The 16,931-nt window shown below is 49.2% G+C and overlaps 1 protein-coding gene across 1 annotated transcript; it reads left to right on the forward strand.

The window, feature by feature from the left end:
* The first annotated feature begins 15,497 nt into the window (after nt 1–15,497).
* On the forward strand, nt 15,498–16,430 carry LOC134433949 (olfactory receptor 14I1-like). The gene has a single exon (XM_063182631.1). It carries the CDS (start codon nt 15,498–15,500, stop codon nt 16,428–16,430), a length of 933 nt encoding a protein of 310 aa, XP_063038701.1.
* Nucleotides 16,431–16,931: the final 501 nt, after the last annotated feature.

Here is a 16,931-nt window from a genome sequence, read left to right on the forward strand (position 1 = left end):
AGTATGCACTTAAAGCACTTGAAATATTTAACTTAGCAGACTTATTTTCAAATCAACAGAACTTAACCGGCTTCAAATCCTTCATAACTTAAACCTAAATACAATTTAAACTTAACAGACCTTGAACTTAACAGAAAATAAACTTAACAAACTTAACCTTAATAGTATTTAGCATTTAACGGCACTTAATAGATAATTTAACTTAAACTACTTAATAACAGATAAAACTTACTATAGACATAAAATATAGCATTTACTATAACTTACTTACAGGCCTGATTCTAAAATATTAAGCTAAAATAACCTTCTTCACGTGTTTGCTATAGCATTTCTATACCAAAAAGCACACTCACAATATCTCACTCATACAATCAGTCCAACACATCTTAACATTTTTAAATTTTTCAAAATATAATTTTAGAGTCTGATGTTCCACCGACTGAGCCATCCGGGCTTCTGATGTTAAAGTCTCTGTTAATGCAGGTGATTCTGACAGCATAACCAATGCCGAGCCAAATCGGCCGAAATTTGACCCACGCATTCAGTACGCTGATTCTTGTTTCAGTCTCTGCCAGGAAGAACAAAAGTGCCTTTAACTTCACTTGTTTACCATCACTGGTTTCTCAATTTCAGGAGGGATCCCCTCCCTTGTTGACAAAAGGTCACATCCATTAGGCTGTTAGGTCCAAAACTGAGGCTCTTTGCCAGCTGCGGGGCGGAGAGACAAGCTCTGGTGCTGGAAAGGCACTCCGGTCCCCCTCCGCTTGTGCCAGAGCGGGCGGGCCCCCCCCCGGCTCTGCGCTGCGGGTCACTCCCTCTGCGGCGGCCCCGTTCCCCCCGTGGCGGCTCCCTGTGGTGTCAGGTTGGAGACAGGAGAGGGTGCCAATGCTGCAGCGACAACTTCTCTTGGTGCCTGGTCACTGTGGTTCGTACTTCCCGGTCTCTGTTGCAGGCACTCGTATTGTGGGTGTCCGAGCGGCATTTTTGGCCCCAATTAGCCATCGGAGGCAGTGCTGCCGATGTTTGAAGAGGTGCAAGAGCGGCTAATACCTGACTTTGAGAGAATTTTGCCTGTTCTTGTAGGTCTAGCCCTACTTGTTTGATTGCATCTACTACAAAGGCTTCTGCTCCTGTTGGCACCAAAGCCATCCTCTCTAATGCCTCCTCTATAGTCCAATTGGCACCCAGAGTATTAAGTACTCTCCTAGTAGTAGAGTTACAATTTTGGAGAGCACACTCCTTGAGTAATGACCCCCTAAGATATTCTGGCACCCCAGCTCTTTCAATTGCTGCAGCAGCCTTATCAATAAATGAGCCAAACGATTCTTCTGCCCCTTGCTTAATTCCCATATATATGGGTATCCCTCCTGGTTCTTTCACTCTTTCTATAGCGAGTCTAACTAACCTCATAGCCTCTCGGCATATCTCCTGGCCCAGTAGAGCTTGTGCCTCAGTACGAAGAAAAGGTCCCAGGCCCATAAGCTCATTAACAGTAATGACATAGAAAGGGTCACTCGGCTGCCTCTGAACTGCCACACACTGGTTAACAAGCGCTTGCCAATGAGCATTAAACAGCAATTGCTGATGTTGGGAAAAAATAAATTTGGCTAATCCACGACAATCATTAAAGAGAAGGATGCTAGTGTAAAAAATGCAATCGAGCATTTGTTTGGCTGGTTCGCTTTTAACTCCAAACTGACTAACAGTAGCTCCTAATTGAGACAACAATTTCCAATCAATAGCAGTGATTGTTGCCTGGATGCCCCCCCCCCCCCCCCCCCCCGTCCTGAGGATTGAAGATAACCGGACAAGCCAGCTCACTAGCCACACTTATAAGCTCTTGATCTCCCTTTTCCATTGCATCTTTGGTCAAACCAGCCCACGCGTCTCGTCTTTCCCTCGCAATAGCCGCCGCTAGGTCGTTTTCCACCCCAGGGATCGACTGATTGCTTTTCGGGAACGGAGTATGCATTTTTGGCCATGGCTGCTGTGATACAGCAGATACGGGAGACTCAGAAGTGCTCTGTGTAGCCTGCGGTGAGGCGGGCAATAAGGCACCCTGCGCAGCTTGGCTCGTTAAGGGGGGTGGCGAAGCGGGTAATAAAGAAGTCTGTGTAGCCTGGCTTGCAGCCTGGCTTGCAGCTTGGCTTGTCGAGGGAGGTGGTGAGGCAGGTAATAAAACCGTCCTCATTGTGGGGCCGAGAGGAGTTCCTGACTCCTTATCAAATTCCCTATCTTGGTCGTAATCTTTTTTATGGTCATGAGCGGCAGTAGCCTGGTGAGCAGCTTTTTTTTCATCCTGAAACTGCCTGAAAATTCAGTATTATTGACACGCCATAATTTACCCAACTTCTTGGCAGCTTTATCATCCTCTAATGTAGCCTGCCATAATATATCACCAAATTTACACCATTCTGACAGCTTGTGAACCGTATGGGGGTTTACAAAAATTCCCCTTTCCAAACCATAAGCCAAAAGTCCCGGTAATTATTTCTGTAAATCTATCCCCTTAATCTGCCTTTTCTGCAAGAAAGCAATAAAAAATCATATGCGGCTTGCCTTTCCATACCTATAAATCGTAAGCGCGCTTTGCAGCTCCTCAAGGTCTCAGCCGCACTTTTTGGCCAGGCTCATCTTTACGATCATCCAGAGCACGACGCGTCTCGGCGGCTTTTTCTGCGCTTTTTTTCCTTTGCGCTTCTGCTGTCCTGGCTGCTACTTCGAACTTCAGAACCCGATCCGTTCTTCACTTCCCGTGGTGTCGCAGTATCACGGCGAGGTCACCATATATTGAAGTGAAGGGAGACGACCATCCGATTGATGAGCATCGACTCTGATTTATTGATCAAATCAGTCATCTTTTATAATGGTGTTAATTAACTTCATGCATATTGCAAAATCTGAGCTCACGATAGGTTACAGAGAAAACTATAATCCCTCCTTTTGTTTTACAATACCTGTGGTTTTTTTGTTGAAAACAGGATCAGCGTTCTCACTGTGATATGAAAAGTTCTCAAAACCTTCATATCTGTTCCCAGAGCAGCTATCTGTTCCCAGAGAGCCCAAGGGCAGAATGTTTTGTCTGTTATGGGAAGACTGTCTGAGAATCTTATTGTTTATAAAGTGGTGCTTGAGAGCCTAATTATTTAAAGAATCAAGCCTGGGAAATGCTGCTTTACAGCTACCTTTTACTTTTCCCTCAGCTGTATACCTTCATGGCCTCTTTCTTTAAGCCATGCTTGAACCAGACTCTCCACACCACTGCAAACAGACACACTGCTCAGGTGTGTGCCAGCCCCAGGTGCCACCAAAGCCACTGCAGAGCTGCCCTGGGCCAGCTGTGAGGGTGGATCATCAGCCCAAGCTGCACTGGGCCCCTGCAAGGGGCTGTGGCCATGGGCACTGCACTGACCCCACTGCTGGGTTTGGCTGCCATGGCCACCAAGAGAAATGAAACTGTCCTTGGAAACACTGGGGAGGACTGGGACAAACTGGGGAACACTGGGAATGCTGTGGGAGTGTCGTGGGTTGACAGCCTTTATCCCAATATCGTGTGTTGTGTCTGGCAGCTGTGCCTTTTCTCTCTTTCCCCCCCCCCCCCCCCCCCCCGCTGTCTTGCTGCGGCGGGGCGGGGAAGAGAAGGGGGGAGTGTTTGACCAGGCCTTTTTGCTTTTGGCTTTTTTTGCTGCTTGGCTTGGCTAGCCGCTTTGCTTGCTTGCTTTCTGCTTTTTGCGCTGTTTTTTTCTTTTCTTTTGTTCCCTCTTTCTTACCCTCCCCTGAAGATACTGGACCGGCTCCGGACCTGACCTGAGACGTCCAGGACACCTGGAGTTTGCAAGAGAAGCCTGGCACCCTCACAGCACAGTCTGTTGCTTTCCTTTTCTTGTGTTGGGGAGTGTTCTTTTGTTACTTGTAAATAAATAGGTTTTGTTTTCCACTTTGCTCCTCCGAGAAATTCCTTCCCAAACCCGGTGTTGGGGGAGGGGTGGTTGGAGGTTTGTTTTGTTTGGGGGGCTCCCTTTTGGAGATTTCCCCTAATTTGTCCTAAACCAGGACAATATACTTTTTCGTGCATTGGCCGGGAAATGGAGGCCAAAAAACAGTGGAAAAAAACCCTATAAAAATAATATTTTGGTTTTGGCTATTTTGTGGGCATATTGGTGATTCATAATGTCATTTGGAGTGGAAGCTTGCCGGTATTTCTGGTCCCTAGGGGTTTTTGAAGTTTTAATACTTTTGTGGTCCCTGGGGTTATTTCCTTACCCAAAAATAGCTCTGATGTTGTCCCTAATAAGTAGCTTTTGTAAGCGGGGGGCACTAACCAGAATAGTCATTGTGCTGGTCTTATGTGTGATGATGTGTCAGATAAAAATGCTGGATTTTATTTCAGGAATGTATGGATTGTTGTTATGGCTGTGTACTCAGTTTGTTTGGGGAGAAGAAGGGGAAGGGGCTTTTCAGCCTTTGTCTTCCTTCTTGTCCTCCAAATTGTTGACATCTCTATTAGAAAATACTGAATTTCCCCTGAGTTTGAAAGAAACCATCTTTCTGGCATTTAATTTATTAAGCCTTTTCTATACTGTCTGGAGTGTGTATAAAATGAAGACTGAGATTTCTAGAGGGGTTAGAGACACTCCTGACTTAGGAGTAAAACAAAGCAGGAAAAATCTTGACTGGAGTGGGAAATGGGAGGACATGGGCCAGACTTTAAAGGAATTTTCCGATCCTATAGACTGGGACTTTCCATCTGATCAAATTCAGGATCCAGTCGAGGTGGCAAAGTATTTGAGGGAGAAGTGCCATGGTAATACTAAGGAGGAAAGGGTTACTGCAGTGAGCTGGGCCTTGGCGTTTGTTTACCGTACTCTGCTAGATACTGTGGAGCAGCAGATAGCAGAAAGGGAACAGGGAGATAAGTTAGTTACTATCCCAGTGACCCAGGCTGCAGCTAACATCCCAGGTTCCAGGCTAGCAGCTGAATCAGACAATAGGCCCCAAACCATGGCTGTTGCAGCTAATACAAGAGGTGGAAAGTGTAAAGGCAAGACTGATCGAAAGGTGGAGGATGATGATGATGATGCAGGAGAAGGACCCTCACCAAAATCAGAGGCCACATCAAGGGGCACAGAATCTGGAGCTAATATTGACTCCTTTTCTCTGAAGGACCTCAGAGGCCTAAGAAAGGATTACAGATGACAACCTGACGAATCTATAATTAGTTGGTTAGTCTGCCTTTGGGATGCTGCAGGGGAGGTAACGATTTTGGATGGTACTGAAGCGAGGCATTTGGGATCCCTGTCACATGATCCTGTCATCGCTCAAGGTATGATGAGGGGGGGCTAACCCTCACAGCCTCTGAGAATAGGTCCTAAGAAGCGTAGCAGAACGATACCTGTGTACGGATGATCTCTATATACAGCAGACACGGTGGAAGACCACAGAACAGGGGATCCAACGCCTGAGAGAGCTCATTTTCTCAGATGATACAACAACTAGGAATCCGGACCTGGTACCATGCACACCTGTAATGTGGAGGAAACTTGTGTGACTTGGGCCACCTGAATACGCTTCTGCCCTAGCAATAATGAAGCGGGATGATACATATGAGACTGTGCTCGATATGGCAAAGAAGCTTCGAGTGTATGCAGATGTTGTGCATGGCCCAACTCATGCCAGAATTGCAGCAGTGGAAACCCGACTGCAGAAACTAGAGGACAAAATAGAGGAGAATCATAAGAAACTCCGGGAAGAGATTAAGGAGGACCTTATTCAAATCTTAGCTGTACAAATTAGAGGCCCTGGTGTCCAACGCTGGCGCTCCTTTGATGGGGAGAGAAGGTACATCCCATGGGCGAGTTATGGGTTTTTCTGCATGAGTCTGGAGAAGACATGAGGAGATGGGATGGAAAACCCACCACTGCTTTGGCACAACGGGTGCGTGATTTGAAGAAAAGAGGAAGTATCACCAAAAAGATAGCATCTCCAGTCGCTCGTAGCCGAGATGTTAAGTATGATGATGACAATGACATGTCCGATCCCCTTGAAGGAACTTCTAAGGCATATGCCCAAGGAAAGAAGGACAATCTGGCTTAGAGGGGCCCTGCCTCCAGCCAGGAAGAGGCACGGGAAAAACGGGTTTTTTTGAAGGTGTGGATCAGATGGCCTGGCACATCAGAGCCACAAGACTATGAAGCATTGGTTGACACTGGATCACAGTGTACCTTAATGCCATCGGAACACATGGGGACAGAACCTGTTTCCATTGCTGGAGTCACGGGGGGATCACAACAGTTGACTTTGTTGGAAGCTGAGGTGAGCTTGACTGGGAAGGAGTGGCAGGAACATCCGATTGTGACTGGTCCAGAGGCTCCGTGTATTTTGGGCATAGACTTCCTCCGGAATGGCTATTACAAAGATCCTAAGGGATTCAGGTGGGCTTTTGGAATAGCTGCAGTGGAGATAGAGGGAATTAAACAATTGAATACCTTGTCTGGACTATCAGAGAACCCATCTGCAGTAGGACTCTTGAAGGCAGAGGAGCAATGAGTGCCAATTGCCACCTCAACAGTGCACCGCAGGCAGTACCGGACAAATCGAGATGCCGTGATCCCCATCCACAAGATGATCCGAGAGCTGGAGAGCCAGGGGGTGGTCAGTAAAACCCACTTACCCTTTAACAGCCCTATCTAGCCCATGCGAAAATCTGACAGAGAATGGAGATTGACTGTGGACTATCGTGCCTTGAATGAAGTGACTTGACCACTGAGTGCAGCTGTACCGGACATACTGGAACTGCAGTATGAGCTGGAGTCCAAGGCAGCAAAGTGGTACGCGACCATCGATATTGCTAACGCATTTTTCTCCATCCCTCTGGCAGCAGAATGCAGGCCTCAGTTTGCTTTTACATGGAGGGGAGTGCAGTATACCTGGAACCGACTGCCCCAGGGGTGGAAACACAGTCCTACCATCTGTCATGGACTGATCCAGGCTGCACTAGAAGAGGGTGAGGCTCCAGAACATTTACAATATATTGATGATATCATTGTTTGGGGGAACACAGCAATAGAAGTGTTCGAGAAAGGAGAAAAGATAATTCATATTCTCCTAGAAGCCGGATTTGCCATTAAGAAGAGCAAAGTCAAGGGACCTGCCCGAGAAATTCAGTTCTTGGGGGTGAAGTGGCAAGATGGACGGCGTCAGATTCCTGCGGATGTTATTAACAAAATCACTGCTATGTCCCCACCAACTGATAAGAAGGAAACACAAGCTTTCTTAGGTGCTATAGGTTTCTGGAGGATGCACATCCCTGAGTATAGTCAGATTGTGAGACCCCTTTATCTGGTTACCCGCAAGAAGAACAACTTCCATTGGGGCCCTGAGCAGCAGCAAGCTTTCATCCAGATCAAGCAGGAGATCGCTCATGCTGTAGCCCTTGGTCCAGTCAGGACGGGACCAGATCTGAAGAACGTGCTCTACTCTGCAGCCGGGAGCCATGGTCTGTCCTGGAGCCTTTGGCAGAAGGTGCCTGGCGAGACCCGAGGACGACCATTGGGATTTTGGAGTCGGAGCTACAGGGGGTCTGAAGATAACTATACTCCAACAGAAAAGGAAATCTTGGCCGCCTATGAAGGAGTCCAAGCCGCCTCGGAGGTGATTGGTACAGAGGCACAACTCCTTCTGGCACCCCGACTACCGGTGCTGGGATGGATGTTCAGAGGAAAGGTTCCCTCTACCCACCATGCCACCAGTGCTACTTGGAGTAAGTGAATTGCCCTCATTACGCAGCGTGCTTGAATTGGGAAGTTAAATCGCCCTGGGATTCTGGAAATAATTACAAATTGGCCCGAAGGTGAAAGCTTTAGTGTCGTGGATAAAGAACAAGAGCCAGTGACCCGGGTTGAGGAAGCTCCGCCATACAATTAGTTGCCAGTAGAAGAAACACGTTACGCTCTATTCACTGATGGTTCTTGTCACATCATAGGGATAAAACGGAGGTGGAAATGAGCTGTATGGAGTCCCACTCGACAGGTTGCAGAGGCTACTGAAGGAGAGGGTGAATCCAGTCAATTTGCTGAAATCAAAGCTATTCAACTGGCCCTAGATATTGCAGGGAGAGAGAAGTGGCCAAGGCTCTATTTGTATACCGATTCTTGGATGGCAGCAACGCTCTATGGGGATGGCTAAAGAGATGGAAAGAGGCGAACTGGCAGTGCAGAGGAAAACCAGTTTGGGCTGCGGAAGAGTGGAAAGATATCACTACTCGGTTAGAGAAGTTACCTGTGAAGGTTCGCCATGTAGATGCCCATGTCCCCAGAAGTAGAGCTAATGAAGAGCAGCAAATCAACCACCAAGTACATCAGGCTGCAAAGATAGGGGAGTTGAAGATAGATCTCAACTGGGAGCATAAGGGAGAGTTATTCTTAGCACGATGGGCCCATGATGCCTCAGGCCACCAGGGTAGAGATGCCACCTATAAGTGGGCACTAGACCGAGGGGTAGATCTAACCATAGACAGTATCTCTCAGGTTATTCGTGACTGTGAGACGTGCGCTGCCATTAAGCAGGCCAAGCGGGTGAAGCCCCTCTGGTATGGGGGGCAGTGGTCTAAGTACAAATACGGGGAGGCCTGGCAGATTGATTACATCACACTGCCTCAAACCCACCAAGGCAAGCGCTATGTACTAACCATGGTAGAAGCCACCACGGGATGGTTGGAAACCTACCCTGTGTCTCATGCTACAGCCCGTAACACTACTGTGGGCCTTGAAAAGCAGGTCCTTTGGAGGCATGGTACTCCCGAGAGAATTGAGTCGGATAATGGAACTCATTTTAAAAACAATCTTATTAATACTTGGGCTAGGGAACATGGCATCGAGTGGGTATACCATATCCCCTATCATGCACCAGCTGCAGGGAAAATGGAAAGGTACAATGGATTGTTAAAAACCACCTTAAAAGCATTGGGTGGGGGGTCTTTTAAAAACTGGGAGCAGCATTTGGCAAAGGCTACCTGGTTAGTTAACACTCGAGGTTCCACCAACCAAGCGGGTCCTGCTCAGTCTGAGCTCCTTAATATAGTAGATGGGGATAAAGCCCCAGCGACCCATGTCAGAGGTTTGTTGGGAAAGACAGTATGGATCAACCCTGCCTCGAGTACAGACAAACCCATCCCTGGGATTGTCTTTGCTCAAGGACCAGGTTATACATGGTGGATAATGCAGAAAGATGGAACAACACGGTGTGTACCTCAGGGAGACCTGATTGTGGGATGAGACTCATACATGAATGTCATGTTTGTTGAATGTGAGACAGAAGGAAACTGTAAGTGTCAAAGGTCTGAGCAAGTAAGATGAGAGGTAAGTGAAATGAAAGTTCTTTATTGTATGTTCACGATATGGGATAAGGGGTGGAGTGTCGTGGGGTGACAGCCTTTATCCCAATATCATGTGTTGTGTCTGGCAGCTGTGCCTTTTCTCTCTTCCCCCCCCCCCCCCCCCCCCCCCACTGGCCGTCTTGCTGCAGCGGGGCGGGGAAGAGAGGAGGGAGTGTGACCGGGCACTTTCGCTTTTGGCTGCTTGGCTTGGCTAGCCACTTGCTTGCTTGCTTTCTGTGCTTTTTTTTTTTTTTTTTTTCTTTCCTTTTCTTTTGTTCCCTCTTTCTTACCCTGAAGATACTGGACCGGCTCCGGACCTGACCTGAGACGTCCAGGACACCCGGAGTTTGCGAGAGAAGCTCAGCGCCCTCCACAATACAGCCTGGTTTCTTTTCTTTTCTTGTGTTGGGGAGTGTTCTTTTGTTACTTGTAAATAAATAGGTTTTGTTTTCCACTTTGCTCCTCCGAGAAATTCCTTCCTGAACCCGGTATTGGGGGAGGGGTGGTTGGAGGTTTGTTTTGTTTTGGGGGGCTCCCTTTTGGAGATTTCCCCTAATTTGTCCTAAACCAGGACACTAAGGAAACTGTAGACGCTTCTGTGAAGACATATGTTAAAGATGAGAAAGCCTGGGAGTGTCTCTTTCCCTTCTGGCTGGCTAAAAGATAACAAGGGGGACCCGGCCCCGTCTCAGCCAGACAGGGCCGGGCGGCTCCTGGCGTGGGACCAGGCCCCTTCCCAGGGACCCCGTCAGGCCCCATCGGCTGCTGGGCAGGGCAGGGGAGGCTGCGGGGCCGAGGCCCGGCTGGGCCATGGCTGCAGTTGTGAACATCTCGGCATTGCTGAGCCCTGCTCTGCCACCAGCCTGGGCCCAGCCATGATCCGCCGGGCCCCAGGAGCAGCCCTGGGCTGGGCTGGCTTGGCCAAGATTCTGCCACCATTGGGGTTCATCCGCAAGCCCCAGGCAGGGCGAGGAGAAGCCATCAGTTCCCGGCCGTGCTGCTGCTGCTGTGTTCTGGCCTGGCTGCTGAGATCCTGGCCCTCCCCTCAGCGTGGCCCATCCTGACACAGCCCCAGCGCAGCTGCTGCAGAAACCTCCATTGGCCTCAAGCACCGAGCCCGGAACCATCTGCAGGCCCCAGGTGAGATATGAACTCTTTCAGTGCTTCCATCCTCCCTCGAGTGAGAGAAAAGGACAAAGTGCAGGCACATAGAGGAGCAACATGAAGACACCGAGGTCAGTGAAGAGGAAGTTGAGTCCCAGATGGGAGGGATGAGGAGATGCCTTGATCTTGGGGCTGAAATCCTCTTATAAAGCTATGGAGAAGGATGTAGTTGATACATCAGACTATCTTTTTCCCCTATAACACATAAGGGAGATGAGTTGTTCAGCAAAGGCCTCCATGCTAAAGTAAGCAAATGTTGAAGTAGCTGTGATTCCATAAGAAGTTTGAACACAGAAAGAGAGCAGAGTGATGAGACCCGTGCCCTCACAGAGAGGAGATCTCTCTTCTCAGAGATGAAGATGATTTCAGAAATTGATGAGAACATTTGCTCTTAAACAGCTCATCTTTAAACCAATACCCCATAATTTGACATGGCCCATAAACACAACTGTAAAAGAGCTTTGAAAACCTGGGAGGTACGTCACAATTGAAGATTTTTCTGGGCAGTTGCTATTCATGGAAATTGAGAGCCACAAGAGAAGTGTTTCTTCTGGAGAAGTCTCCATAGCATGAAAGAGAGACTCCTCTCCCTAAGTGAACTCAAGAAAGACTATTCTAGTTGGGGTAAACTGACTGAAAATTCTAGGTTTGTCTCTTTATATTGTCAGTAAGAAAGAAAAGGTTGTAGGGAGAGGGGAAGTGTTCTGAAAGTTTTGTTCTCATTACTCTTTCTTTTAGTTGCTATTAATGAACTTTTCCTTATACCTCCTTAAAGTTTTGAGCCTGCTTTGCCATTCTCCTAATCTTATCACACAGGAGGAAATGAGTAAGTATATTCTAGTGAGTGCACTGGTAATTAGCCAACACTGAACCCACTACAATAATTGCTGCATTCTCCAAGAAATCTCAAATTGGTGAACCAAAACCACTACAGAAATATTTCTGATGAAATGCATTAGAGCAGAGGGAAGTCAAGGCAGAGCCATGGTTTGTCAGGACTTGCTTGATCCTAATGAGCCCTGAGGTGCATTTGGAGCTCAGCCATGGAACCTCAGGGCCTGAGAGGAGATTGCACAAACCTTTCCAGGAGTCAAAGTAAGAAGAAAACCCCAAAGTGTCTCAAATCATGGATGCGTCCCACTGAGGTCCATCCCCTACACAGGCTCCTCATGGACTCCTTGGAGGAGAGAATTGGAGGCCAGGATGGCACAAAACCTTCTCAGAGATTCAGTGTGGAAAGGAAAATCCAAAGTACCTTAAAAATCTTGAATATCTCAAAGTATTAATGAGCCCCACTAAATGCCAGTAAAAAGGTCTCAAGGGACTCATTAAAGCAGATAACTGGGGCCATGATTGCCAAAACCTCTCACAGAGTCTGTATCAAAAGGGAAACACTAAGTACCTTAAAATAACTGAAGTACCTTGAAGCATTAATGAGCCCCACTGAGTGTTGTTATTGACAAAGCCTCTCCAGGGACTAATTAAAGCAGAGAATTGGATGCCAGGATTGCACAAAACTCTCAGAGACTCCAAGGCAAAAGCCAAACCCAAAGTCCTTTGAAAAACTCTGTGAACATTAAGGAGCCCCCAGGGCCATTCCTGACCAAGCTCCCCAGGGACTCCTTCCAGCAGATCCTTGAGGCCACTGGGATGTGGGCTAGGGGGGGATGCTGAGGGCAGGACAAGGGGCTGACAGTGCCTAGCTTGGCTGGGGCTGTGCCAGAAGGCCCCAGGGCCTCAGGACAAGGTGTGTCCTCCCAGCCCTTGGTGGCACAGACCCTGCTGTGCCCCAGGGCACCAAGACTTGGCTTCTCTTCGTCTCCACCTGTCATCACTGCCTGCAGTTCTCTGCTCTGCCTGGGGCCGGGGGACACTTGCTCAGTCATGAACCTCGGTGGGACCCATTATAAGTCCAAGAAAGTTTGGAGTTGGATTCTGACTTGAAGTTCTGGAGAGGTTTCTTCAGCTCCCTCTCAGGGACTGATGTTCAGGGCCTGAGCACAAAGCCCCAGAGGCTCATTAAAGTCTTGGTGCTCTGTCTTTGCTGCTGAGCTGGGCTGGGCTCCTGGCCCAGAGGCAGCTCCTGGTAAGCAAGAAGAGCTTCAAAAGCACATTTCTCTTGATGAGCAGCTCTTCTGCCAGCCCAGCAGGGCTGGGGCACTGCCTGCAGCCACCCCAGGCACAGCACAGAGGCACAGAGAGCTTCAATCAGTCAGGGCTGGGAAGGGGCTGAGAAGTGCCTGGGACAGAATCACTGCCAGCCCTTGGCACAGGAACCTCTGGCTGCAGGACAATGCAGTTGCAGCTCCTGGAGCCATCTCCTGCAGCTGGAACATCCCAATGCCTACAGACCCTGTGAGTACATTCTCTGATTGTCGCTTGGGCAGAGCAGCCAGGGGTGCCCAGGGCTGTCCTGCAGAGCAGGGTCCTGCAGTCCAGGGCGCTGTGCTGGGGCAGAGACTCTGCTGCCTGCCAGGGACAGCTCTCAGCCAGCCCGGGGAGCTGCTCCCAGTGCTGGGGAGAAGCTCTGGGGGGAAGGAGCGACCCTGAGAAGGCCAGGGGCTGCTGCTGAGAGGGGCTGGGTGGGGCAGGGCAGCTCTCAGCTCCAGACCAGCCTGGGCACAGCTCCGGAAGGCACTTCCCAAGGAAGGTAAGTCTGGAAAGATCAGGAGCTTCCCTGAGAGTGTTTTCAATTCCCTACTTGGAGAAGGATGGGAATGATAGGGTGATGACAAAAAGATTTTTTCATTTTATATATTTTTCATATATTTCTAGCTCTAGAAATTACTATTACATAATTATAAATCTATAATCCTTATTTAAGTCTATTAAACTCTTAATGAACTCTATTATTATTATATACTTCTATAACTATAATCCTGTATTAACTGTATTTTTTTCCGTAAGCTTTTTCTTCGATTTTAGAAAAATAAGCGGATTGTCTAAATGTATTCCTTTAATACATATAGTATACAATACATATAATATCCTGTATAGTCTTATTATCAGGAAAAGGACCTACAAGAACATTTTGGTTTTTGACCAGAATGTGAGCAGTCATAACAAAAATTTAAGACAAAGAAGCCCTTGGACTTACTCCAATGGATTGAGCCAAGGGTATGTAACTGGGGTAAGTGAATCTCCTATTGGATGTTCCTATTAAATTTTCTTTATTAATCAACCTTAATAAATTCTGTAAATCAGGGCCCAGGTGTGGCCCATCCCCACTGGGACACCTGGAAGCTTCCAATAAATGTGTGTTTTTTACGTTACTGTTCAAACACTGTTGCAAGGGGGTTTTTTTCTGTTTTGATTACAAAAAACAAGGGGATGAGAGAAGAAGAACAGGAATTGTAATCCCAGAATCCCAGGACATTCTGAGTTGAAAGGGACACACAGGATCATACAACTAATGTTTGAACATTTACAGGAACTGCAGAACTGTAAATTAAGCTGGTCAGTCTCTCTGCTGGGAGCCTCCCAAATGGCCCTCAGCCACTCCTCAGCCCTGGGCAGCAGCAGCATCACCTTTGCAGGGCCCAGCAGGGCTCTCCTGAGCTGCCCTTGCCTAGCTGCACACAGAGCCTGCCCCAGCCCGGGCCCTGCACACAGGCAGGTTTCTGTAGGGCCGGGGCCAGGGCACACAGGCTGGGATGGGCTCTGCGAGCGCTGGCAGGGACAAGGCTCCTCTCAGGAGGGAATGTCCAGGCCCAGGGAGATGCTCAGGGAAGGAGAGGGGGCTGAAGAGAGCAGTGCTGGGGGCAGGAGGGCACTGTTGGTGTGTGGGAGGTGCTGGGCACAGCTGGGCACGGGAACACTGTCCTGAGTGCCCGGCTGTCTCTGCCCTGCCCTCTCAGGCACAGCACCACAACATCTTCTCTTGTTTCTGCACTGTCCTGATATTGTCACTGTTATCTGCTGCTCTCAGGGAGGTTCTGGCATTTGCAGCAGCTGAGTTAGGCACTGCCCTTGGCATTCCTGCCAGGCAGGGGTGTGTCCATGGGAATGGGGTGTCCAAGCTTCCCTGGCACCTGTGGGGCTGTGGGCAAAGCAGTCCATGGGAAAGGGGAATGAGCTGAGCCCCCTCCCTGAAATCCCATCGTGGGAACAGCCAGGGATCTCCTTGCTGTGCCCTTCCAAGCTCTGAGCTGCCCTCCTGGTGCAAATCTGTGCCAGAGTCCCTGGGAGTTCCCTGAATGTCCCGCAGGGAAGGGCAGAGCTGCCAGAGCTGAGGAAATGCTGTTGGGTTTGGCCAGGGAGCCGTGAGTGTCCTTGGCACAAGGGGGTGCTGAGATCTTGCCCAGAGACCTTTAGAGGGGGTGAGACATTCAGGGATCCCTCTGCTCTGGGCAGGGTCTGGTTTATCCCAGGGTGACCAAGGACTGTGATTGTGCTCTGATTGCAGCCAAAGGTACAAAGCCAGGGCAGCTGGGAACAAGCCCATCCAGCCCCTCACCTTCCCTGAGCCACAGGGAATCCTTTGCCTCTCCCATCTCTCAGTGGCAAACTCTGAGTGCAGCAGGAAGGCTAGGGATTTCTGACCTCAGAGAGTCAGAAATGATGTGTGAGTAGGAAAAAATTCCTTAAACCAGCTCCTGCCATCCATGTCCTAAAAAACTAGGAGTGCAGATGCTACCAAGCTTGTCTTCATTCTGAGTGATTCCCCTGCCAAATCCCAAATATCCAGCCTTGTCCCTCTGCCACATGGCCACAAAGTCAGGGCAGTAAGGCAGGGATGGCTCCTTGAGGGCCCCCATGCACAGGCCTGGCTGCTCCCGGCACACTCAGCCAGCACAACTGGAGCTCAGGAAGGGACCTGGGTGAAGGTTTTCACAAAGGGTGGGTGAGTCCCAGTGGGACATGCTACAGGGAATGGCCCAGGTTTGGCTCCAAGCAGCCTCTTCTGACTTGTCAATGTCCATTCTATCCATGAACAGGTGCCCAAGTGCAGCCCCAGCAAATGTCCAACAGCAGCTCCATCAGGCACGTCCTCCTGCTGGCATTGGCAGACACACGGCAGCTGCAGCTCCTGCACTTCTGCCTCTTGCTGGGTATCTCCCTGGTGGCTCTCCTGGGCAACGGCCTCATCATCAGTGCCGTAGCCTGCGGCCACCACCTGCACACACCCATGTTCTTCTTCCAGCTCAACCTGGCCCTCAGCGACCTGGGCTCCATCTGCACCATTGTCCCCAAAGCCGTGCACAATTCCCTCTGGGACACCAGGGACATCTCCTACACAGGATGTGCTGCACAGCTCTTTTTCTTTCTGTTCTTCATGGGAGCAGAGTATTCCCTCCTGACCGTCATGTGCTATGACCGCTATGTGTCCATCTGCAAACCCCTGCACTACGGGACCCTCCTGGGCAGCAGAGCTTGTGCCCACATGGCAGCAGCTGCCTGGGCCAGTGCCTTTCTCTATGCTCTGCTGCATACAGCCAATACATTTTCCCTGCCCCTGTGCCATGGCAATGCCCTGGGCCAGTTCTTCTGTCAAATCCCACAGATCCTCAAGCTCTCCTGCTCACTCTCCAATTTCAGGGAACTTGAGCTTATTGCTATTAGTGCCTGTTTAGCATTAGGCTGTTTTGTGTTCATTGTTTTCTCCTATGTGCAGATCTTCAGGCCCGTGCTGAGGATCCCCTCTGAGCATGGACGGCACAAAGCCTTTTCCACCTGCCTCCCTCATCTGGCTGTGGTCTCCCTGTTTTTCAGCACTATTATGTTTGCTCACCTGAAGCCCCCCTCCATGTCCTCCCCATCCCTGGATCTGGCCCTGTCAGTTCTGTACTCAGTGGTGCCTCCAGCCCTGAACCCCCTCATCTACAGCCTCAGGAACAAGGAGCTCAAAGCTGCAGTGTGGAAACTGATGACTGGATGGTTTCAAGAACATTAAACTGCCGGCCAATTTCTGCTAATCACTTGTAATAAAAATAATCTTTGATACTTCTTGTTAGTTTGATTGTGGGGCTTTTTTTCCTTGAATTAGTTTTTTCATGTTGACCAAAAAACATGTCATGGTTTGTGCCATTTCTCATTTTGTTTCTCTCCACCTTCCCTATGGCCACAGACTGCATCAATGAGACGCTGCACTCTTGATGGCTTTAAACAAACTAAAGGTTGTCCCAGCAAAGTTTTCTGCAGAGATGCCCTTTTGTTGCCTTTTCTGAAGCTGCAGCAGCAATGTCTGTGTGCAGAGCTGGGGACAGCTCAGTGCTAGCAAAGCATCTCTGGTCCTGCTGGCCACACTATTCCGGATCCAGACCAGGAACCATTGGCCTTTTTGGCCACCTGGGCACTCTGCTGGCTCATGTCCAGCCTGCTGTCCCTCTGTCCCTGTAGGTTCCTTTCTGCCTGGCTGCTGTCCAGCCACTCTGTCCCCAGCCTGTCGAGCTGC

Source organism: Melospiza melodia, unplaced genomic scaffold, assembly GCF_035770615.1.
Source record: "Melospiza melodia melodia isolate bMelMel2 unplaced genomic scaffold, bMelMel2.pri scaffold_28, whole genome shotgun sequence".
Taxonomy (NCBI): Eukaryota; Metazoa; Chordata; class Aves; order Passeriformes; family Passerellidae; genus Melospiza; species Melospiza melodia.